At 46.2% G+C, this 23,843-nt stretch overlaps 2 protein-coding genes across 7 annotated transcripts in view; one reads left to right on the top strand and one right to left on the bottom strand.

The window, feature by feature from the left end:
- The window catches only part of ARSG (arylsulfatase G), a 169,059-nt gene that overhangs the window by 135,209 nt on the left and 10,007 nt on the right, over positions 1–23,843 (top strand). For 3 of the 5 annotated variants that reach the window (XM_010353110.2, XM_030924208.1, XM_030924210.1), the window contains exons 11-12: positions 2,428–2,518; positions 10,673–11,343. In XM_010353110.2, coding sequence (XP_010351412.1) covers positions 2,428–2,518; positions 10,673–10,947 — 366 coding nt within the window. In that variant the 3' untranslated portion in view covers positions 10,948–11,343. Of the gene's footprint in view, positions 1–2,427; positions 2,519–10,672; positions 11,344–23,843 lie in introns of those variants that run through there. The other 2 variants (XM_030924211.1, XM_030924212.1) reach the window with 2 other exon arrangements.
- WIPI1 (WD repeat domain, phosphoinositide interacting 1) overlaps positions 11,757–23,843 on the bottom strand; it is a 38,862-nt gene continuing 26,775 nt past the window's right edge. For both annotated transcript variants that reach the window (XM_010353112.2, XM_010353111.2), the window contains 5 exons: positions 20,607–20,771; positions 19,442–19,549; positions 17,689–17,807; positions 16,517–16,617; positions 11,757–12,292 (listed from right to left, as the gene is read on the bottom strand). In XM_010353112.2, coding sequence (XP_010351414.1) covers positions 12,245–12,292; positions 16,517–16,617; positions 17,689–17,807; positions 19,442–19,549; positions 20,607–20,771 — 541 coding nt within the window. In that variant the 3' untranslated portion in view covers positions 11,757–12,244. The remainder of the gene's footprint in view (positions 12,293–16,516; positions 16,618–17,688; positions 17,808–19,441; positions 19,550–20,606; positions 20,772–23,843) is intronic.

Here is a 23,843-nt window from a genome sequence, read left to right on the forward strand (position 1 = left end):
GCTGCACAGCCTAGAACCAAATGTCCTGTGCTTTGTGCTTTCCTGACTCCCAGATGGAAGCTGAAGGTTGTAACATCACCACTGGTCGGGTTGTATCTTAGCCCCAGGTTGTCATGGTCAGGTCCAGAATTGTCAATGAAGGAACGTTTCCCCTAACAGCTCTGCACCTGCCCAGCCTAACACAGTCTGGGGCTGCTGTAGGTCATGAAATGCTTGGCATGCCCCTGGAAGCCATACATTGAGGAAACAAGCTGCCTTTTAATGTCCAGAAAGCCCATCGCTTCTCTTAGAGAGGCCCCTAGTGGCGAGAGACATCATCTGGGGTGGCTGGCAAACTGATCACCCCCATCCACCCCCTTTGGAGGTTGTGAGCTGTGCATCCCCACCTGAATGGAGAAGAAGCCCGCCTTCAGGGGATACTATATCAGCAGCCTGTAGGACCTGAGGTAAGGGAACCCTCTCGTGCTTAAAAAACAAAACAAGATAAAATAGAACAAGAAAGGCCACCAGGAAGGCAAAACAAGTTTGCAGAAGATAAAGTCATCTTTGAAATTTGAACCAGGCATCTGGAGAGCTGTGATTCATGTGTACTTTTGACAACTTCCTTCCTATGTTGATATAAACAAGAAAGCCATAGTGGGTCTGCTCAAATGAAAAAATGAATGCATAGACAAATTGTCCAAAGTCCATCTATGTTTCCGAGAATGAGCCATCCCACAGTTTTGCTTCCTCGTGGATTTTGGAAGTTGCCTCTGGTAACACCACATAAATAGTGGGAATATAGCAGCCCACCCTCATGGAATTTCTGTGACCGAGACCCAAGTAGTGTGACTGATGTGAAGCAGCGAGCCTTCACTCTCATCTTCTGCATGTCCGAGTGCATCGTGTGTCAGTTGACAATAGATTTTCCAAATCTCCCACTTCCTGCTGTCTCAAGAAGGAAACAAAACAGTCTCCTGCGGTGAAGAGGTTTGGCTTTCTGCAGGGATGGAAGAAGTGAGGGTTTTCAGTTACGACTTCTTTTCCTGTTTGGAAGGAACCTGCTGTCATCACGCGCGCCCTGGATATGTGCGGGGATTGTCACGAGAACCTGGAAGCCGCAGGTGTGGGGAGGAGCCCTACCTTGGCGGCATCCTCTCGGAGCTGTAAAACTCAGGGAGACAGCTGTTTACTGCTCCAACAGATGTTTCTCATTTTTTTAAAAGTCTCGTGGAAACTTTGAATCATGTAAGTGCCTTTCCAGCCCTATATACGGTTGTGATTCATACCAAGGCAGTCTCATGCTTTTAGCCCAGACCCACCAAACTACCAAGGACGCTGGCCTTTTATTTTCTTTCATATCCTTCCCTCGAGAACCCTGATTTAGGTGTTTCCATGCTGTAGGGTAATTCTTTTATTTGTGACCTGATGAGGAAAGATTTCCTCTGTCCAAATATAGTCGGATTGAGTCATAGCTGTGGGCGTCTGTGACCAGAGTCTGGGCTGTGCCTGATTCTGGGGAAATCAAAGATGCCTTCTTTTGTACCATCCTTGCTCAAGGGAGAGTTGGAAAATTGACTTGATGCGAAAGAAGCCTTTCTTCAAAGAGATCTGAGGGTCACCTGCATCAGAATCCCTGGAAATACTTGTAAAACAAGTAAGTCTCCAGGGCTCATCCTGACCCTGAGGCGTTGGAACTCAGGCAGGGTGGCCTTGTGGGCCTGTGACTGGTGCTCCATACACAGAGCCCCACACTTGGAGGGACCCTGCGCTTGGTTTAAAGCTCTGCCGTGGTCATCATGAAATTTTAAGTTTGTGAACAAGATATCCCTGATTTGCATTTTGCTGTGCGCTTTGCAAATTACATAGCAGGTTTCAGGCCTAGAAATCTGACCTACCTAGTGAGACCTTTTGCCTCCTCTTCCAGAGATGTAACCCACTCCCATCCATTAACTAGCAAAATAACAACTTCACAGGCTCCCTGGATTTGGCTGGTGTGGACTCCAGGCTTGTGTCTGTCAGTGTTTGTTTGGGCACAGGGATAGGGAGACCAGATTCTGAAAAAGACAATAATATTTTCCAGGGAGCATCTAGCATCATCTAGCATGATTTTTTGTTTTGCTGTTTCGAGACAAGGTCTCGCTCTATCACCTAGGCTGGAGTGCAGTGGTATGGTTATAGCTCACTGCAGTGTTGACCTCCCAGGCTCAAGCAATCATCTCGCCTTAGCCTCCAAGTAGCTGGGACCACAGATGTGCACCACCATGCCTGGTTAATTTTTGTATTTTTTTTTGTAGGGAGGGGTTTTGCTGTGTTGCCCAGGCTGGTTTCAAACTCCTGGGCTCAAGCGATCCTCCTGCCTCGACCTCCCAAGGTATGGGGATTACAGGCGTGAGTCACCAAGCTCTGCCCATTTTTCTATTAGTAAGCTCTGCCACCCTTTCTCAGGTGCTGTTCCACCCCAACAGCGGGGCAGCTGGAGAGTCCGGAGCCCTGCAGACTGTCCGCCTGGAGCGTTACAAAGCCTTCTACGTTACCGGTGAGTGAGGGGCCACTTAGCCCTGCCTCCCACATGCACAGCTGCACGGGGACCCCGTGGGCTCTCACCCAGGCCTCTGGGAATGAGTGTGAACCCCTCCTTTGAGGGGTTCTCAGCACCTCTTGACAAGCATCTCCTCCAAACCCAGGGTCTCTGCACAAGCTCTCTGGATCTCCCATATGCAAATAAAGTCTTTGTGCTATTCACCTGAATTTCTAGCGAGCTGGGGGCTCTCAGCACGTTTATTCAGCTCCTTTTCACATACAGCGCGTTTCCTATTGTCGTGCTTTAAATGCCAGTTTGGATGAACATTAAATGGAAGCCTAGAGATATTTGAAAGTGTAATTTACTTGACAATAGACTGTTTCAGAAAATAGATTTTAGAGGACTAGTTAGCAAACCAACAGAGTCTCTCTGCTTCTTGGTTCACTGTGACTATCTGTCTCTTAGATGTATATTTTAGAATGTCATACGGGATCAGCATGGTCCTCACGGTCTTCTAATGGCTTCTTGCTGCCAACCGAATTCAGACTCTCAATCCCGAGTCCTTCTGTCTTTCCAGCCTTAGTTTTCCAAGAACAAGTCTCCTCTTCCTTGTTCTCCGTATTAAAACCCTTTTAAGCTTTTATGGCCCAAGTCAAATGCCACTTTCATAAAACTCTTGCTTATCTTCCCAGCCGGGTAGGAATTCTGGAGAATTCTGTTATCTCTCACTTTCTGCCACGCATGCCAGTCACACGTCTTATTTCCTGTACTAGTTTTGTTGTTGTTGTTGTTTGTTTGTTTTGAGACAGAGTCTTGCTCTGTCGCCCAGGCTGGAGTGCAGTGGCGTGATCTCGGCTTACTGCAAGCTCTGCTTCCCGGGCTCACACTGTTCTCCTGCTTCAGCCTCCCAAGTAGCTGGGACTACAGGCATCCGCCACCCCGCCTGGCTAATTTTTTGTATTTTTAGTAGAGACGGGGTTTCATCGTGTTGGCCAGAATGGTCTTGATCTCCTGACCTTGTGATCTTCCCGCGTTGGCCTCCCAAAGTGCTGGGATTACAGGCGTGAGCCACCGCGCCCAGCCCGAACCTGTACTAGTTTTAAGCTTTCTAAATTCAGAACTCTTTCAGTGCTTTAATCTTTGTTGTCTTGAAGTGCTTAGTACACTTAGTAGGAACGCTACAATTTTTTTTTAAATGAATGAAAACCAAAAAATAAAAAAAGGAAAACCTGTGACCTAATGCAGATTCCAACTTGATTCAGTTATTTAATGTTGGAGCTTTTCAAAGAATTATATAAGAAAAAAATGATTTTCCCTGAGTGTAAATAAGTGATCCTGAAGAAAATGTGGCATAAAAACAAAACATGACTTGAGGGGTATTAAAAATGTCACAGAAATCTTTGATTCTCTAAAACCTAAAACTCGAAACAGTCAGATACGTGTTATGTTTTCAGTTGAAAAGTTTCTAGATTAGAGTCCTTATATTACATTATCTAAGAGGTATGGGCCTTCCAGGCTGAGTTAATTTCACAAGTAATAGTCCTGCCAGAAAGCCCTTGGCACCACAACATTGGAATCATACATGTTCCTATGAAGTAATAGGCTATTTAAAATGATCACAATCAGATACGAATTATAACACCCAGGGGAGGTCGGCTCTTCTAAGGAGTCACCAAACTTCCAAGAGAGTCTGGGTAGGGAGCACTGAACTTTTAATCCATCAGTGAAAACTGGGAATAGGATGAAACAGCGGCATGTTCTGATTCCCTCTTCCTCTTGCTTCTAATATTTGCATTCCAGTTACTTACAACTGCTTTTGGATACGCTAGATGAATTGACATCTACCACATTAGATTAGAGAAAAGATGTGTTATTCTATGATGAGGATATGATGTTATGGTCATGCACTGGGAGTGACCTTAAAAAGACAACCAGTCTGTTTTGGGATGCGGCCTAGAATTCAGGTGCACCTTATTGTTCTTCTTTTTAAAAACCAGTTAAGGCAACCTGTACACAAATGAAAGACCCAGATCTATAATGTATAATTTGGTGAGGTTTCATAAATGTAGATACCTGTATATGTACCCTTTTAATGGTGTGAATTCCATTGATTCTTTTTCTTTTTCCACTGATTGATTTTCAAATGTTAAGCCAACTTTACATTCCGCGATAAATCCCATTTAGTAATGATGCATCATACTTTTTATATCTTGCTGATTTTGATTTGCTAAGATTTTGTCTATAATTTTCCTTTCTTGTCTGTGTCAAGGTTTGGTATCAGGATTTTGCTGGCCTTATAAAACGAGTTCGGAAATATTCCCTTCTCTGTTTTCTAAAAGGGTTTGTGCAAGATCAGTATTATTTCTTTCATGTTTGATTGAATTCATCTGTGATATGATTTGCCAAATTCATTGTTGTGAAGATTTTGTCATATTTTTAAAAAGAGTGTTAGTATTTTAGGTCTTATATTTAGATCTCTGATCCATTTCCAGTTAATTTTTGTATGTGGCATAAGGTAAGGGTCCAACTTCATTGTTTTACATGTTGACATCCAGTTTTTCCAGCACCATTTATTGAAAACACTGTCCTTTCCCCATTGCATGGTCTTGGCACCCTTGTTAAAAATCATTTGATCATACATGTGAGGGATAATTTCCACTGTCTATTCTATTCTATTAGTTATATGTCTATGTTTATGCCAGTACCACACTGTTTTGATTACTATAGACTTGTAGTTTTGAAATCAAGAGTGAAGTCCTCCAGCTTTGGGCTTTTTTTTTTTTTTTTTAAACTGTTTTGACTATTCTGGGTCCTCTGAGATTCCATGTGAATTTTAGGATGAATTTTTCTATTTCTGCAAAAAACATCATTGGAATTTTGATAAGGATTGTACTGAACCTGTAGTTCACTTTGGGTAGTACTGACATTTTAAAAATAGTAAGTCTTCCAATCCATGAACATGGGATGTAACCATTTATTTATGGATTTCCAGTTTTATTCCACTGTGGTCTGAGAGAATGCTTGATATAATTTCAATTTTCTTAAATTTATTGAGGCTCATTTTGTGGCCTCTCCTATGGTCTATCTTGGAGAAAGTTCCATGCACTGTTGAATAGAATGTGTATTCTGCAATTGTTGATTGGAATGTTCTGTATGTATCTGTTAAGTCCATTTGTTCCAAGGTATAGTTTAAAAATTCATTCTTTGTTGACTTTCTTTCTTGATGACCTGTGTAGTGCTGTCAGTGCAGTATTGAAGTCCCTCACTATTATTGTGTTGCCATCTATCTCATTTCTTATGTCTATTAGTAATTGTTTTATAAATTTGGGAGCTCCAGTGTTAGGTGCATATATGTTTAGGATTGTGATGTTTTCCTGTCGGACAAGGCCTTTTACCATTGTATAATGTCTCTCTTTGTCTTTTTTAACCACTGTTGCTTTAAAGTTTGTTTTGTCTGACATAAGAACAGCTACCCCTGCTTACTTTTGGTGTCCATTTGCATGAAATGTCTTTTTCTACCCCTTTACTTTAAAGGTATGTGAGTCCTTATGTGTTAGGTGAGTCTCCTGAAGGCAACAGATGGTTGGTTGGTGATCTTATCCATTCTGCTGTTCTGCACCTTTTAAGTGGAACATTTAGATCATTTACATTCAGTGTTAATATTGAGATGTGAAGTACCATTTTCTTCCTCGTGCTATTCGTTGCCCATGTACCTTGGTTTTTTGTTTTTGCTTTTTAAATTGTATTTTTGTTTTATAGATCCTGTGAGCTTTATGCTTTAAAGAGGTTCCATTTTGATATGTTTCCAGGATTTAGAGCTCCTTTTAGCAGTTCTTGTAGTGCTGGCTTGGCAGTAGTGAATTTTCTCAGCATTTGTTTGTCTGAAAAAGACTGTATCCTTCTTTCATATATGATGCTTACTTTTGCTGGATACAAAATTCTTGGCTGCTAATTGTTTTGATGGAGGAGGCTGAAGATATGGCCCCAGTCCTTTCTAGCTTGTAGGGTATCTGCTGTTAATCCTGACAGGTTTTCCTTTATAGGATACCTGGTATTTTTGTCTCATGTTTTCCTTTATAGGTTATCTGATGATGTTTTTGCAATGAATTTCCCAGGTGTTCTTTGAGCTTCTTGTATTTGGATGTCTGGGTTTCTAGCAAGGCCAGGGAAGTTTTCCTTGATTATTCCCCCAAATATGTTTTCCAAACTTTTAGATTTCTCTTCTTCCTCAGGAACACCAATTATTCTTAGATTTGGTCGTTTAACATAATCACCGCCTTCTTGGAGGCTTTGTTCATATTTTCTTACTCTTTTTCCTTTGTCTTTGTTGGATTGGGTTAAGTCAAAGACCTTATCTTTGAGCTCTGAATTTCCTTCTTCTACTTGTGCAATTCTATTGCTGAGATTTTCCAGATCATTTTGCATTTCTATAAGTAGGTCCAATGTTTCCCGACTTTTTTTTTTTTTTTTTCTTTTTTTTTTTTTTTAAGACGGAGTCTTGCTCTGTGCCCCAGGCTGGAGTGCAGTGGCGCGATCTCGGCTCACTGCAAGCTCTGCCCCCCACCCGGGTTCACGCCATTCTCCTGCCTCAGCCTCCCGAGTAGCTGGGACCACAGGCGCCCGCCACCTCGCCCGGCTAGTTTTTTTTTTTTTTGTATTTTTAGTAGAGACGGGGTTTCACCATGTTAGCCAGGATGGTCTTGATCTCCTGACCTCGTGATCCGCCCGTCTCGGCCTCCCAAAGTGCTGGGATTACAGACTTGAGCCACCGTGCCCGGCCTGTTTTTTCTTTATGCTATCTGTTTCCTTGAATATTTCTCCCTTCACTTCTTGTATTGATTTTTGGATTTCCTTGCATTGCGCTTTGCCTTTCTCTGGTACCTCCCTAATTAGCTTAATAACTAACCCCCTGAATTCTTTTTCAGGTAAATCAGGGATTTTTTTCTTGGTTTGGATCCATTACTGGTGAGCTAATGTGATTTTTTGGGGGATTAAAGAGCCTTGTTTTGTCATGTTACCAGAGTTGGTTTTCTGGTTCCTTCTCTTTTGGGTAGGTTATTATTAAGTCTTAGTGTTTTGGTGAGCCTGTATCCTTGGACTGTGAACTTCACAAATGCTTCTTAGTCTTTCCCTTCCCTCCCCTTAGGTGGAACAGCTAGAGTGACTACAGCTGGGATCTCCCTACCCTTAGGTCAGTTAGGCTCTGAGAAAAACCTAAGTAATTTAAGCTCTGGTAAAATAGTTTCCCCTGACGGCAGGCCTCGTTAAGAAAATGAGAACGTTTTGGTATATTTAAAAATTACTTTTCTTCTACCTCTTTTGGACGGATGAAGAGATGTTTCTCCAATATTTACTGTAAGAACTTGGTTGAGCTCCTGGAGGTAAAACTCACAAAAGTGCGTGTGTTTTGGGTGTTGGGGGAGGGGGCACTTGACGACTGGGCCCCACTGGAGTTTTTCATCCCTCAGAATTGTCCACATTGAGCCTCCAGCAATTTGTCAATTACAGTGCAGGGTTTCCCTACTCCTGACACTGGTTCTTGCAGAGGTTTCTGCTTGTGGGTTTCTGCTCTGGTAAGTTGTGATTCTTTCTGTTTGCTTGTCTGTCTCTCTGACTTTGGGGGCAGTAGTTTGCCCTGTGACTTCACTTGTCTGAAAGACCTAATAAGAGTTGTTGATTTTTTTTTTTTTTTTTTTTTTTTTTGAGATGGAGTCTTGCATTGTTGCCTGGGCTGGAGTGCAATGGCACGATCTTGGCTTGCTGCAACCTCTGCCTCCTGGGTTCACGTGATTCTCCTGCCTCAGCCTCCCAAGTAGCTGGGATTACAGGTGCCCGCCACCACACCCAGCTACTTTTTTGTATTTTTAGTACAGATGGGGTTTCACTATGTTGGCCAGACTGGTCTCAATCTCCTGACCTTGTGATCTGCCCGCCTCAACCTCCCAAAGTGCTGGGATTACAGGCGTGAGCCACTGCGCCCGGCCGAGTTGTTGATTTTTTAGTTTGTTCAGCTTTTTACTTGTTAGAATGAAGTGATGACTGCCGACCTCCTTACTTGCCAGACTAGAAACTGGGAGTCTCCTATTTAGCCATCCTTAAAAATTGTAAGCTGGACATTGTTGGTGATGCATCGTAGCAATTCTGATTTCTGTTATCTGAGAGTGTTGATTTTTGTTTTCACTGGCAGTTAATCAGTAGTCAATTCCCTTGAACTTATAAAGCCTTAGTTTTACACTTTGTTAGGATGAGTCTTTCAGATTTTTCCCTTGATCTTAGGCAGATCCCTCAGTCCTGGGACACAGTCTCTACTCCTAGGATGAACTGTTTGTCAAAGCCCACATCACTGCCCTTTACTGGCAATGAAGAATAATCAAATTCTACTCCCAACTCAAGGCAAAGACAACAACTATTAATCTCTACTCATCAACTTGACTCTCAGCCACAGGAGGAAATCCAGTAATAAAGGGTTGTCTAAAGGCTTTGAGATCTACTCATTCTCCTAAATATTTCAGATTTTATTTCTGGCCAGATTGGACCAGAAGGCTGAATCCTTAGGTGGTATGGCTTTGCCCCTATAGATTTCCTTGGACTGAGTTGCATGTTGGCACCTGCTCTCATCATATAGTAAAGGATGTGATAAGAAGTCGTCAGTGGAACCATCCTAATATCAGTTTTGTTTTTTGTAAGAATGCCAGTGAGCATTCTATCCTACAGGGTCCCCTGGAGGAGAAGGAGCCCTGGAAGAATTTCTCTCAGATCTTAGTGTCAGAAAAAGCTCTGCTTCTCCTGAGCAACTGATAAGTTTCTATCTCATTAATGTTTGGCTGCTGCTAAGCTCAGAAGCATAGTCAGTGTTTAGGAACTCTTGTAATTTTGAGGGCTATCTTTTGCCTTAATTCCCTTTGTTTATTTAATTATGTTGTATTTCTTTCCATCAGACACCTTAACTACTTTTTCTATAGCAACAACAACAACAACAACAACCAACAAACAAAACACACACACACAAAAGTCATGGGAATCATGAAGAGCCAAGGAAGCTGCTATCATTCCGTACATTTTTGTCCTTGCTCTTCTGGATGGCTTTCACAGCCGGATTCGAATCCACATAAGACTGTCATCTTCAACCCAAAGTGAAATTACTCACCTACCTTTCTACTTGATTCACCAATTGGTAGTCAAGAAATCGATTTTCAGAAAAATCAAATTTACTCCTAAAGGGCAGAGGTTAAAGAGACTTAAAAAAATTATATCCTGGCTGGTGCGGTGGCTCATGCCTGTAATCCCAGCACTTTGGGAGGCCGAGGTGGGCAGATCATGAGGTCAGGAGTTCGGGACCAGCCTGGCCAACATGGTGAAACCCCATCTCTACTAAAAATACAAAAAGTAGCCGGGCGTGGTGGTGGGCGCCTGTGATCCCAGCTACTCAGGAGGCTGAGGCAGGAGAATTGCTTGAACCCAGGAGGCAGAGGTTGCAGTGAGCCAAAGATTGTGCCATTGCACTCCAGCCTGGGCGACAGAGCAAGACTCCAACTTGAAAAAAACAAAAAACAAAAAAAAAACCCATTATTTCCTGATTTTGTGTCAATAAAGATACTTGAATGAATATTCTACTGGCTCTGAAGACAAGTTCAAGGAGAACTTCCAAATCATTTTAAGCTGGGTGCAGTGGCTCCTTCTGATAATCTCAGCATTTTGGGAGGCTGGGACAGGAGGATTGCTTGAGGCCAGAAGTTCGAGACCAGCTTGAGCAACATAGCGGGACCCTGTCTCTGGGTGGGAGGGGGTGGGGGAAAGCTGGGTATGGTGGTGCATGCCTGTGGCCCCAGCTACTTGGGAGGCCAAGGTGGGAGGATCGCTTGAGCCCAAAAAGGCTGGGGCTGCAGTGAGCTAGGATCACGCTACTGCGTTCCAGCCTGGGCAACAAAGCCAGACCCTGCCTCAAAAAACAAAAACAGAAATGAAAAAGCAAAACATGTTGGACCACAGGATCGTCACTGGAAGGAGCAATAGATTCTCAAGGTCATTTCTTTGACAGAGGGAGCCATCATTAGAACATTGGGTTATCTGGTACATTTGAATTAATGTATAATCACTTGCAGCTCTCGTCTTTACAACATAGGGCAACTGTCAGGGTTAGCAAGGTATTTGTTGTCATTCCCTCTCTAGGTGGAGCCAGAGCATGTGATGGGAGCATCGGGCCTGAGCTGCAGCATAAGTTTCCTCTGATTTTCAACCTGGAAGACGATATCGCAGAAGCTGTGCCTCTAGAAAGAGGTGGTGCGGAGTACCAGGCTGTGCTGCCCAAGGTCAGAAAGGTTCTTGCAGACATCCTTCAAGACATTGCCAATGACAACATCTCCAGTGCAGATTACACCCAGGACCCTTCAGTAACTCCCTGCTGCAATCCCTACCAAATTGCCTGCCGCTGTCAAGCCCCATAACAGACCAGTTTTTATTCCACAAGGAGGAATATCTGGGAATTAGGCAAGTTTGTTTCCAAACTTCATTTTTACCCTCTTTACAAACACATGCTTTAGTTTAGTCTTGGAATTTAGTTTTGGAGTTAGCCTTGCATATCCCTTCTGTATCCTGTCCCTCCTCCACGCTGGCCTGAGAGCAGCTGAGCCGTGCTGGCTCTGGGCAGGGAGTGTGCCCTAATGGGAAGCACACGGGCTTTGGAGTCAGGCACAGGTGCTAGCTCCAGCTTTTGAACTTGGGCAATTGTTTAACCTAACCTGCAAGTTGATTTTGAGGGTTAAATAAAGGCATACATGAGAATGCCTGGCACGTTACCTGACACAAAGCAGATATTCAATACATTTTCATTTCCTTGTTTCTCTGGTTCCCAGTTTCTCTGGTCATTTTCGTGTAAATCCATTCTAATTAGTATCTAGGGCAGAGCTTCTCTATTTTTTTTTTTCCTTCCACAAACCAGTGTACTCACTGGTCTCCACTTTAATATGCAAACAAATCACCTAGGATCTTGTGAGAATCTGGATTCTGTCTCAGTAGGTCTCAAGTGGAGCCTGAAATCCTACATTTCTAGCAAACAGTGCCTTGAGGAGCACAGATTGAGACCAAAGTTAGGTTGCTTTCCAGATCTCAGAGCAGACGAGTCCATGGATAAGTCTGTGGCCCAATCCCCTTCCTCTCCTTTTAAGGGTGAAACGATTGTATTTAAAAGATGTTAAAGAGTTCTTCCTGTCCCCTATAACCACAAGGAAATAAAAAAATATAAAAACCTCAAAAATGCATTGCCATGATTTTATTATTAGTGTCCAAAATGGGACTCCCAGTAATAAATGATTTATTCCAGTCACAGCCAAAAAAGACTTTGCCTGGCTAAAATAGTCTCTCTAAGTATGTAATATACAAGAAATACAATTCAAAGAGATGTTCCTATAAGTACATTTTTTACACAGCATATATTTAAAAAGGAGGCCCCTTTTAATATAAAATTCTGGTTATATACCAATATGGTTAATTAGCATTTACACTATGGTTTGAACATATTTTAAATAGCATAATGTGTATACAATGTCTCCCACGCCCACTGGCAACCAGGGTGGTGGGAAGCTTGGTGAGGAGTTAACCAGGTCCTGTGGTTTAAGCAGTGCAGCACCTGGGATTCCTGCCCCCCTTTCTGCTCACACAATTGCACTCCATTCTTCCACCTTCCTTGTTTTCTCCAAAACCACCTGATAGGGGGATGTCCTGATTTCTGAGGTGTGCTTCTCATCATGACTGCTTCGTTTTGCCCTTCTGATTTCCACGGCACAAGATTATCTACCAAAATCAAAACAGAATGGCCTTACTCTTCTCAGGAAGAGGCTGGTAGGCAGGTGCATTATCAACAGGTCTGTGCCCATGCAGAGTGATCAGGGAGAGGCTGGGCACTGTGGAAATTTTCTGTCTGACTGGGCTCATGGCCACAGAACAGTCACCCAGCTTATTTAGATGTAGACAAGTATGACACAGTTCTAGGAAATACTGACTGTATAAAAATATGTGTGTGTGTGTATCTATTTATATGTATATGTATATATTTTTAAAGGCTCATCTTACTTGTAAACATGGACTGCTCAATCACTATTAAAAAGTCCGTTTAGGCCAGGTGCGGTAGCTCACGCCTGTAATCCCAGAACTTTGGGAGGCCGAGGTGGGTGGATCACTAGGTCAGGAGTTTGAGAACAGCCTGGCCAACATGGTGAAACCCCATCTCGACTAAAAAATACAAAAATTAGTCGGGCATGGTGGTGCGTGCCTGTAATCCCAGTTACTCAGGAGGCTGAGGCAGGAGAATCACTTGAACTGGGAAGGTGGAGGCTGCAGTGAGCCGAGATCTCCCCAGCCTGGGCGATGGAGCAAGACTCCATCTCAAAAAAAAAAAAAAAAAAAAAGAAAAGTCAGTTTAGGCTGGGTGCAGTGGCTCACACCTATAATCCCAGCACTTTAGGAGGCTGAGGTGGGTGATCACCTGAGGTCAGGAGTTCAAGACCAGCCTGGCCAACATGGTAAAACTCCGTCTCTACTAAAAATATAAAAATTAGCTGGGCGTGGTGGCATGCCTGAAATCCCAGCTACATGGGAGGCTGAGGCACTAGAATCACTTGAACCTGGGAGGTGGAGGTTGCAGTGACTGGAGATCACGCCAACACATTCCAGCCTGAGGGACAGAATGAGACTCTATCTCAAAAAAAAAAAAAAAAAGGGAAGGTCAGTTTATACCCTTGGGCTTGATATCCTGACTCTTGCTCACAAGATTGGGACTAGTCTCACAAAATACAGAGACTTATACAGGTTGGATTGTTCCTGAAACAAAAGCTTCTCATCCTCCTGAATGAAGCAGCTTTCTAAGGTACCAGAAACGATCAAGTCTCTTTTCTTTCACTGCTCTCGGAGCAAAAGAAGCAAGCGTGATCAGTGTATGAAGTGTCAGTATATGTTCTAAAGAGATCGCTAGTGATGACCCGCCTTCTTAAGGCAGCGGCTCACAGAGCTCCTGCAGCAGACTACTCAGGCAAGGCTATATGTTCGTTGCTGCAAGAGAGGCGATTTTAACCAAGCTGAGACTCTTAAGAGCCTTTTGTGGTCCTAGCAGATTTTAAGGAATGCGAGTAAAGATGTGAATTCTGCACAGAGATTTGCAATAGGCATGACAATTCAGAATAAGGACACAGAGAGGAAGTTCCCTAGCATCCCTCATTGAACATTTCTGCCAATTCAGGCATGACTGAGATGGGCCATGTTGACAGAGCATCCCAGGAGCATGCGTGCCTCTGGTCCTTATGTGATGAGATGGAGAAGCCTGCCGGCTACTGAGACAGTGCCTTAGTGGGAACACTGGCCCTCATCACCATCTGCCTGCAGGCTGGAGGGCAGGCTGAGAGGTTGGTGGCTGCCACGACACAGCCCGGCACACAGGGGCTGCCCGACACTCACAAAGGTCTAACACCCTTTCTAGGGACCTTGTTCGGTGACCACTCTCACTGGCAGGAAGTATTTCTTGTGTATAAATAAGAATTCCTCATGCAATTTCAACCAACTTTCTTTCATTTGGTCCTTAGGAGGGAGAGGAAACAACTGGCTTATGCCCAGCTTCCTGGCACTGAGTGGGCACACAGGCCTTAGGACAAACTTTCTCACTGGTTCTTCAATTAAGTACCTCCCCTTTTCCTTTTGACCCCAAATAAATGATCTGCACAAAGTACCTATTATTTTATACAGGTTCTTTGGCAAGGAGCTACCTCCAAGATGCCAATATCCAAATTACCCCAATTCTGTACATATAAGAGGTTGCAAGGTTTACTGTGATTACAGTGAAGAATCTGATAATGTTTTATAGTAGTCACAGACTTTTACCAAAATTAGTGAAACGGAACCTAGTGAGTGTCTGGATGCGGTAAACCCTGACAGAGTAGGGTGGCCACATTTGTCCCCATGGTGTCTGACCGAGAGTGCTCTGGTTCCTGGAAGACTCAACTTCAGGTAAATAACCACCGCCTTTTGAGCTTGCAGAAAAACACCCTTTAAGGCCAGCTGGGGCCATGAGAACCCAAAGGTAAAACAACTGGTTTATAGTTAGGCAGCATGCCAACAGAGGTTTTGACATTTATAATTAGTATTTTTAAGAACAACTGCTCTCCGCCACTAAGATATAAACTTCACTTGCCAGCCATGTCTCTGACAACCTGCCTCTTGAAAGCCACAAATGTAAAAGCTCACGCTGTGATCCACAAGCCAATGTGGGAGATCACAAACAACAACTCCCGGCCCTGCACTCAGGACCCCACGACAGCTTTGTTTTCTAAGCCAAATGTGCTCACTAGAGGGTTCCTACGGATCTGCCAGAGAAAGCCGCCAGACCTGCACTCCATCCTTTTACAACTGGAATCTCAACGGACACAAAACAACGATCAGGAGACATTTCCATAACAAAGCCTAATGGGCATTGCTTCAGTGCCCGAGTGGCAGCTCCTCTCTGGTTCTAGGAGTTGATGCTCCAAGTCTTGGCCCAAACGCTACTTCCAGCCAGGAGCAGTGGCTCACGCCTATAATCCCAGCACTTTAGGAGGGCCGCGGCGGGTGGATCACTTGAGGTGAGGAGTCCGAGACCAGCATGACCAACATGGTGAAACCTCATCTCTACTAAAAATACAAACTATTAGTTGGGCGTCGTGGTGCACGCCTGTAGTCCAGCTACTCAGGAGGCTGAGGCAGGACAACTGCTTGAACCCAGGAGGCAGAGGTTGCAGTGAGCCAAAATCATGCCACTGCACTCCAGCCTGGGTGACAGAGCAAGACTGCGTCTCAAAAACAAAACAAAACAAATCAGTACGTCCATCTGGCAATGATTTCAGGTTGACTATCTGGGATGTTTTGACTGAAACTCACAAGAGCGGTCTATGTTACTCCAGATGGGAGCTTGAAGAATGGGAAGTTGAGGAAGCCCTGGCAGGCGCTCAGGAGAGAATCTTGTCTTCAGTTGCAGGTGGTGGGAGAAGCCACGCCCAGCACTTAGCCAGCCCCGAGGGCCCTAGCTGTGGGAACAGCCTGAGCAGGTTGCTGGGAAACCCAGCTAAAGGTGCTCGGACAAGCTCCGGCACTGCACCTCCCACCCTCCACAGAGCATACAATTGCTTTTCTTTTCTTTTCTTTTTGAGATAGAGTCTCACTCTTTCACCCAGGCTGGAGCGCAGTGGCACAGTATAGCTCACTGCAGCCCCGACCTCCCAGGCTCAGGTGATCCTCCCACCTCAGCGTCCAGAACGGCTGGGACTACAGGCACATGCCACTACACTCGGCTAATTTTTGCTTTTTTTTTTTTTTTTTTTTTTTTTTTGGTGGAGATGGGGTTTTGCCATATTGCCCAGGCTGGTCTCTAACATCTAGGCTCAAGCAATCCTCCAGCCTCTGCTTCCCAAAGTGCTGGGATTACAGGTGTGAGCCACTGCACTCGGCCAGTTGGTTCTTAATGAGTGTCTGCAACTGCCTGGGAGGTGCAGGTCTGCCAGTCAGAGCTGCAGGTAAGTGAGGGTCAAGCTGGTCCGCAGAGTGCAGCAACTCAGCTCAGAGTCCTGAACACACAGCCCAGCCCTCTGAAACCATCCCCTCCAGCACAAGGAAGGCAGCATTCTGCAAAAGCATCCATGGAAGCCTCAGGAAAATACGTTTTTATGCAAGGTACATGTTCCTACCTTCTAGGCAGCAAAGTCAATGCTACAGAAGCAAAATAAGAGATTCCAGGCCTCTAACTGGAGGGAGGTCACCAAGACTCCCTGGATTAGTGACTCTAATGCCATCAGGGTTTAGCTCAACACCTAAAGGCTACTCTGTAGGATTCGAAGCACACAGTACAACAAATATCCTATGGCTTTCCAAATACCAGAGCAGAGGATTAGCTGTTATAGACTAGAAAACAGGGCAAGGGACTCCGCCTTTTGTATGAGGCGAAGGTTTCCTTCTAAGCACACAGACTGAGCCGCCCAGTTACGGGTTCCTAATGCTCACAGGAGGAAACTCATTCTCATCATCCAGACACACTGGTCCCGTTGCAAACTCATGTTCAGGAATAACTTCTCCTCGCAGCGCCCCGCCGTCCTCGGAATAACCTGGAAACCAAGAAAGAGACATGAAACAAGCCCTGGGGATCTGCTTTTATGCCATGACCTGGCGGGTGGGGAGGGGGAGCTCAAATAAAGGGCAAAGGAAGCAGAGGGGCTGTCTGTCTTCCCCCTGGAGGGACTGTGCCTAGGACAAGCCATAATCCTCACCATCTGCCGTCTTTAAGCCTGACCTGCCTTTCCACTTCAGATGCCTGAAACATCCTACTTCTTTGAAGTTTGCTTTGTTGAGGTAGGGTCTCACTATGTTGCCCTGTCTGGCCTCAAACTCCTGAGCTTAAGGGATCCTTCTGCCTCAGTTTAACTTCCTGAGTGGCTGGGACTGCAGGCACTTTGGAATTTTTAGTTTAGCTTTAATTTTTTGAAACGGAGTCTCACTCTGTCACCCAGGCTGGAGTGCAGTGGTATGATCTCAGCTCACTACAATCTCCACCTCCCTGGTTCAAGCGATTCTCCTGCTTCAGCCTCCTGAGTAGCTGGGATTACAAGTGTGTGCCAACATGCCCAGCTAATTTTTGTATTTTTTAAGTACAGACGGGGTTTCACCATGGTGGCTAGGCTGGTCTCAAACTCCTGACCTCAAGTGATCCGCTTGCCTCAGCCTCCCAAAGTGCTGGGATTATAGGCGTGAGCCATTCTGCCTGGCCTCATTGCAATTTTTGAAGAGGCAAAGGGTTAACATCACTTGTTAGGAAAAAGACCATATCGTGCGATGCCTTGCCAGGTTGAGGGTCCCAGGTTTAAAGGCTATTACCATGGCCTCACCTGTGAGGAAACAAAACATTCAAGGAGAGTGCTCTACCCCAAAGTAACAGTGAAGGGGAAGGTGAGGGAGGGTGAAGGGGGAAGGGGAAGGAGGGTGAAGGGAGAAGGGGAGGGAGAGCATTCCACCCCCAGGTAACAGTGATGGGGGAAGGGGAGGGAGGGTGAAGGGAGAAGGGGAGGGAGGGCATTCCACCCCCAGGTAACAGTGACGGGGGAAGGGGAGGGAGGACAGAGGGAGAAGGAGAGGGAGGTCACTGTTGGAGATGCTCCCCTGTTGGCCCCGCATCCACCCACCTGGCACTGTGGAGGCTGAGGATGCACTTGGTCTGGCTACGGTTGCTGCATAAGACTGAGGTAAGGAAGGTCTGAGGTCATTTTCTTTATTCTCTTCTGTTGTTCCTGAGCCAAGCAAGCTACTTGTGACAATCAAGAGGGGGTGAAAGAAAAAAAGAAATCATCATATATCTAGGACACCTTCCAAAGGAAAAGCATGAGGAAGCCTGTGCTCAGCTCTGTGGGTTATGTATGTATTTTTGAGACAGGGTCTTGCTAGGTCACCCAGGCTGGAGTGTAGCGGCTCAACCTCGGCTCACTGCAACCTCCGCCTCCTGGGTTCAAGCGATTCTCCTGCCTCAGCCTCCCAAGTAGCTGGGACTACAGGCACCCACCACAGCAACTGGCTAATTTTTGTATTTTTAGTAGAGACCATGTTGGCCATGTTTCACCATGTTGGCCAGGCTGGTCTTCAACTCCCGACCTCAGGTGATCCACCAGCCAACTCTGTGGGTTTAAATTGTAGACCTACCCACACACTGCTGGGCCAGGATGAGCTGAAGTGACCTGAAACTGCCAGGGGCAGCTGCACACTGTCAAAATGGCCCATCTCTCTTATATTGACTAAACAAAGATTGGTCCTCTGCTCTTCCCAGTACACACAGGTGAGGACATGCTAGCAAGGAGAGTCGCCATCGGTGGGGGGCAGTGGCAACTCTGGTGCCCTGGTCACAGCAGGAGAGCTCAGTTGTGCCCGTTCACAGAAGGCATGAGTCCTTTTCTTTTGTTTTCTTTTCTTTTTTGAGACAGGGTCTCACTCTGTTGCCCAGGCTGCAGGGCAGTGGTGTGACCACGGCTTACTGCAGTCTTGACCTTCCTGGGCTCAGGTGATCCTCCCACCTCTGCCTCCCGAGTAGCTGGGACTACAAGGCATATGCCACCATGCCTGGCTAATTTTTATATTTTTTCTTTTTGTAAGGATGGGGTTTCCCCATGTTGCTCAGGCTGGTCTCAAACTCCTGAGCTCAAGCCATCCGCCCTCCTTGGCCTCCCAAACTATTGGGATTATAGGCATGAGTCAACATGCCTGGTAGAGCACTTTCCAATTCCACGCAGGGAACAGGTGTTTTTTTTTTTTTTTGGTTTTTTTTTTTTTTTTTTTTTTTTTTTTTTTTTTTTTTTTTTTGAGACAGGGTCTCACTCTGTTGCCCAGGCTGGAGCACAGTGGTGTGATCATGGCTCACTGCAGCCTCAATCTCTCCAGGCTCAGGTGATTCTCCCTCCTAAGCCTCCCGAGTAGCTAGGACTACAGGTGTGTGCCACCACATCCAGCTAATTTTTGTATTTGTTTTTGGTACAGATGGGGTTTCACCATGTTGCCCAGGCTGGTCTTGAACTCCTGGACTCAAGCCATCCGCCCACTTCGACCTCCCAAAGTGCTGGGATTACAGGTGTGAGCCACCATGCCTGGTGGCAGGGAATATTTTTGAACGCCCACTGTGAACTCGGGGCCATGTTAGGAGGACAGGCCAAGGGGGAGACCATCTTGTGTGTTATTAATCCTGGCACTTTTCCAGATGACTACCACAGGCTGAGGGCGCCTGACACAGAGCCCAGGGCAGAGCAGTTGCCCACTAGAGGTTTGCCACTGAGACTGCCAGTGAAGAACAAATCAAAGCAAGGCCATTGAAGCTTGTCATTGTTCTTGGCGAAGGGACAGCTCTATGCAACCAGCTCTTGAAAGAAGCTGTCTTTTGAAAAGCAGTCTCTTCACCTGTGGGTTTTGATTAAGACACACTCTCCTCCATCCTGAGGATCCAAATTGTAGATGTAAAGGTGTCCATTGGATGATGCAACTAGCAGCCGTGGCAACTTCTGGATCCTAAGGGCCAAGGAAAACATAAGCTGTGATGACAACGGAGATAGGTGATGGGTTCGCTTCCAATGACAAAGCCCCCCTCACCCTAGCTGTCACCAGATTCTGCCTTTGACAAACCCTTAGCCCACTGATCTGGTCTGGGCTTCTGGCTATTCCTTTGCATTCTGGCCTTGGGATCTACTTTCAGGATTATTTCTTGTCTTTGAACGCAATAGTGTGGATGAGGCAAATGAGTGTAGATGTTGTAACTCTGTGAAAAGCAGCAGCTAGCGAACACATTAGCGCCCTACATGGGACTCAGTCTCCCTCTGACATGTGTCTGTGCCCCTAACCAAGACAGAAAGCAGGCAAATGGATGACTGGCTCACTGTCTTTGCTGGTAGGTTTTGTGAAATTTTTAAAATGTTCAACTTTTGAATAAACTCCTTTAAACTTCTTAAAACATCTGTCAGCCCCATAGGAGTCTGAACCTAGAAAACAGACCTGGAGGCTTTTCACATAATTACATAAAAATAAGAATTGTTTTTAAGACAGCGTTGTTATAACCAGAAGGTTAAAATTCCCATGCCAACTTCTAGCTGCCCCCTGAGAATCCGTATTGAAGTCAGATGGGAATAGCAGGGGTTTGATTCTGCTCACTCTTCCTTTGGGGCAAGTTTTCTTTTTCTTTTTTGAGATGGAGTCTTACTCTGTCCTCCAGGCTGGAGTGCAGTGGCACAATCTTGGCTCACTGCAACCTCCGCTTCCTGGGTTCAAGCGATTCTCTTGCCTCAGCCTCCCGAGGAGCTGGGACTACAGGTGCGCGCCACCACACCCGGCTAATTTTTGTATTTGTAGTAGAGACGGGATTTCACCACATTGGCCAGGCTGGTCTCAAACTCCTGACTTCAGGTGATCCGCCTGCCTTGGTCTCCCAGAGTGCTGGCATTACAGATGTGAGCCACCATGCCCAGCCTGGGGCAAGTTTTCTCTTTCTTTTCAGGTTTGGGGATTTTTGTGCTTTGGAGAAATAAATTGATGAAAGCGTGGTCTTGTTTAGAGTGGGCGGCACTGTACGTACGTTGAGAGGGTGCAGATGTTCCTCTGCCCGGAGAAGTTCAAGCGTGCGGTGGCAAAGGCCCTGTCCTGATGCATCATGTCGGACACCTGGGTTGGGAGGTAGTTGGTAGCAGCCATGAACATCTTTCCCATGTAGCCACTCCAGGTCGAAGTCTCTTCTGGTCGACTAGGGAATAATGCACAGACAATGCTGGGACTGGGCTGCAGGCCCCACACACACCCAGGAATCTCCACACCCAAGCGTCATTAGCCACACTCGTCACAGCAGGGAGAGACTGTGCCTTAGCTAATGTTCTGCCCACTGAGAACAATCCAAGATGTATTATTCTGGCAATAACTAAAGAGCATCAAGGGCTTGTTTGTTCTTCAGAAGAGCCATTGTAAAGCTCTTATAAGGTTCCCAATGCTACTGCTTTCCCCTATTAAAGAAGGCTTATCTGATGACTAGTCTGATTCTAGATTTCCAGAAGAGAGCTAGGGTAGAGAGTGAGATGGACTCGATATCCAGGTGCCATTAAATAAGCTCCAGACTGTGCTGGGCTCATGGAGGAACAGACAGATCTCAACGTGAAGGCCTCCTGAGCCAGACTGAGTGGGTAGCAAACCTCCGGGCAAGAAACTTTGGGTGGTGTTTGACTGTAGATAACCCTGGAGTCACCCAGGTACCCAGCATGCAGAATGATGGAGATCATGCAAAGGGGCCTGGGATGTTCCCTGCAGTCATGGAACTTCATCCCAAGGCCTCTGCCAGACAAAGGGGGTGACTGTTCTGTTGGTGGGAGACAACCCCCAGCTCTGCCCCACACAGAGGGTGGCACATTGAGGACCAGGGCTGCCATGTGAGTTCCCAGGAGCAGGCAACTGCTGAGAGGCTGCTTGTCTGCAGGATTAGGTCCTGGTGGGAAGCTCACCCTGCAGCTCAGAGCCCTGGGAGGTATTCTTTACTATGCTACCAATGGGCTAGGGGGTCTTTGGACAAGCCTCTCTGCGCCTTCATGTTCTCATGTGAAAGTGACTATGCTAGGTGCACTGCTAGGATTCTGTGATCCGAAGCATCCTGAGACATCCCTGTATGACTGTCCCACAGCCCTGTGCTCCAGGCTGGGGTTTACAAAGAGGTGTACGATCCAGACCCTGCATTCCAGGTTGAGAGAGCATGGGTGTATACAAAGAGAAACAACGTGAGCAGTTAATATGTGGTGCTGCACAGATGGCCCAGGCAGAGCTAGTCCAGGACCACAGAGGAGGGGAGAGGCGGATGAGGTTCCTTAACGTTTCCGTGTCCAGATTTCCTCATTTGGGAAACAGGAATCATCATCACAACCTTCCCAACAGGGTTGCTGGGAGAACTAAGGAGGCTGAGGGCTGAGCATGGAGCCTGGCACGCGGCACGTGCTGTTTTATGGGACGGTGTCTCTGCGGCTGGAGGAAGTGAGGAGGTTCTGTGGGTGGTGGCGGCTGGGCTCTGCAGCAGGTCTGACTCAGCGGGGCAGGGAGGAGCTGGGATTGCATTCCCAAGGTCAAAGGGGCATAAAGGTGTCTGAGGAGGAGGTGTCATGTTCAAAGGGACATTTTCAGAAGATTAATCAGCAAGATGATATAGGGTGGATTGGTATTGGTTGAAAGAGACTGAAAAGTCAGACCAAATGTAAGAGTAACGGCTGGACCAGCACGAGGTGCTGAAGACATGGCTAAGGGCCCTGGCCAGCAAAGCAGGGCTGAAGAGGCACGTGGGAGCCGTAACTGCTGGGTACATATGAATACTCCGTAGATAGGCTGGGGGAGGCACATGTGAGCCATAACTGCCAGGGACATATGAACACCCCATGGACAGGTTGAGCGGAGAACCCAGAACAACTTGGAGGTTCTGCTCCTGGTCACCTGTGCTCACAGACAGAAACGGGAGAGCCTGGAGTGGGAAATGAATCTCTGATAATAATCCCCGGTGGAGGCGGGGCTGCAGCAGCAATTGGGATCATTCACTCATGGAACCTTGGGGTTGAACAGCATCTTAACAGCTCAGCCGCCCTCCGGTGCTCAAACCCACGACAACAGATGATGAATTAAGGCTCCAAAAAAGACCAGGGCTTAAGAAGCTGTCTGAAAAGTGAAATAAAAGCCTAAAAAGTGGATATAATCTCCAGGGAAATAGTAAAAAGAACCTCAGGGCAAACAATGAGCTTTGGGTTACATCTGTGCAGATTGGGGGTTGGAAAGTTCTGGAAAGACAGAGGAGTGAGAAGGGAGCAGCCCCCAGTGTTTCATACATCACAGGGGGCGGGGGGTGGGGACAAGGATTCTAGCGCTGAAGAGACATCTTCAGCTGTGATATGTGACATGGCTCAGGTGACCTCAGACAGAGTGGGCTTGCTCTAATCACATGTGCCTTTAAAAACAGAGCTTTCTCCAACTGGTGGCAGAAAAAGATGGCAGAAGGGCAAGTTAGAGAAATCTTGACACCTCCCTTTCAGCCTTGTGTCACGCTGAGAAGACCCAGTCCTGCCATTCTGGGCTTCTGGCTGCAGAACTATGAGATCATAAATGTGGTTGTTTGCCTGCAGTCCCAGCATTTTGGGAGGCTGAGGCGGGTGGATCATGAGGTCAGGAGTTCGAGACCAGCCTGGCCAACATTGTGAAACCCCCCGTCTCTACTAAAAATACAAAAATTAGCTGGGTGTGGCGGCAGGTGCCTGTAATTCCAGCTACTCGAGAGGCTGAGGCAGAGAATTGCTTCAACCCGGGAGGTGGAGGTTGCAGTGAGCTGGCGCCACTGCACTATAGCCTGGGCAACAGAGCGAGACTCCGTCTTAAAATAAATAAATAAATGAATGAATGTGGCTGTTTCAAGCCCTTAAGTTGTGGTCATTTGTTGCCGTGGCAATGGGAAATGATGACACATACCATTGGCTACACTCTAACACAGGCTTCCGTACGTGGCCAGCCCTCACTCCACTGCTGCCTCCATTGCACTAGCGGGCATTGGTGCCTGCCGGTGTCATGTATGTGTTAGCATGTATCAGTGTGATATGGTGCCTAGCCTCTCTCATGTATGTATTGGTATGTATCAGCATAATATGGTGCCTGGCCTCTGTTACATATATGTTAGCATGTATCAGCGTGATACGGTGCCTGGCCTCTGTTATGTATGTGTTAGCATGTGTCAGTGTGATACGGTGCCTGGCCTCTGTTATGTATGTGTTAGCATGTATCAGTGTGATACGGTGCCTGGCCTCTGTTA

This window comes from Rhinopithecus roxellana, chromosome 19 (assembly GCF_007565055.1).
Source record: "Rhinopithecus roxellana isolate Shanxi Qingling chromosome 19, ASM756505v1, whole genome shotgun sequence".
NCBI lineage: Eukaryota > Metazoa > Chordata > Mammalia > Primates > Cercopithecidae > Rhinopithecus > Rhinopithecus roxellana.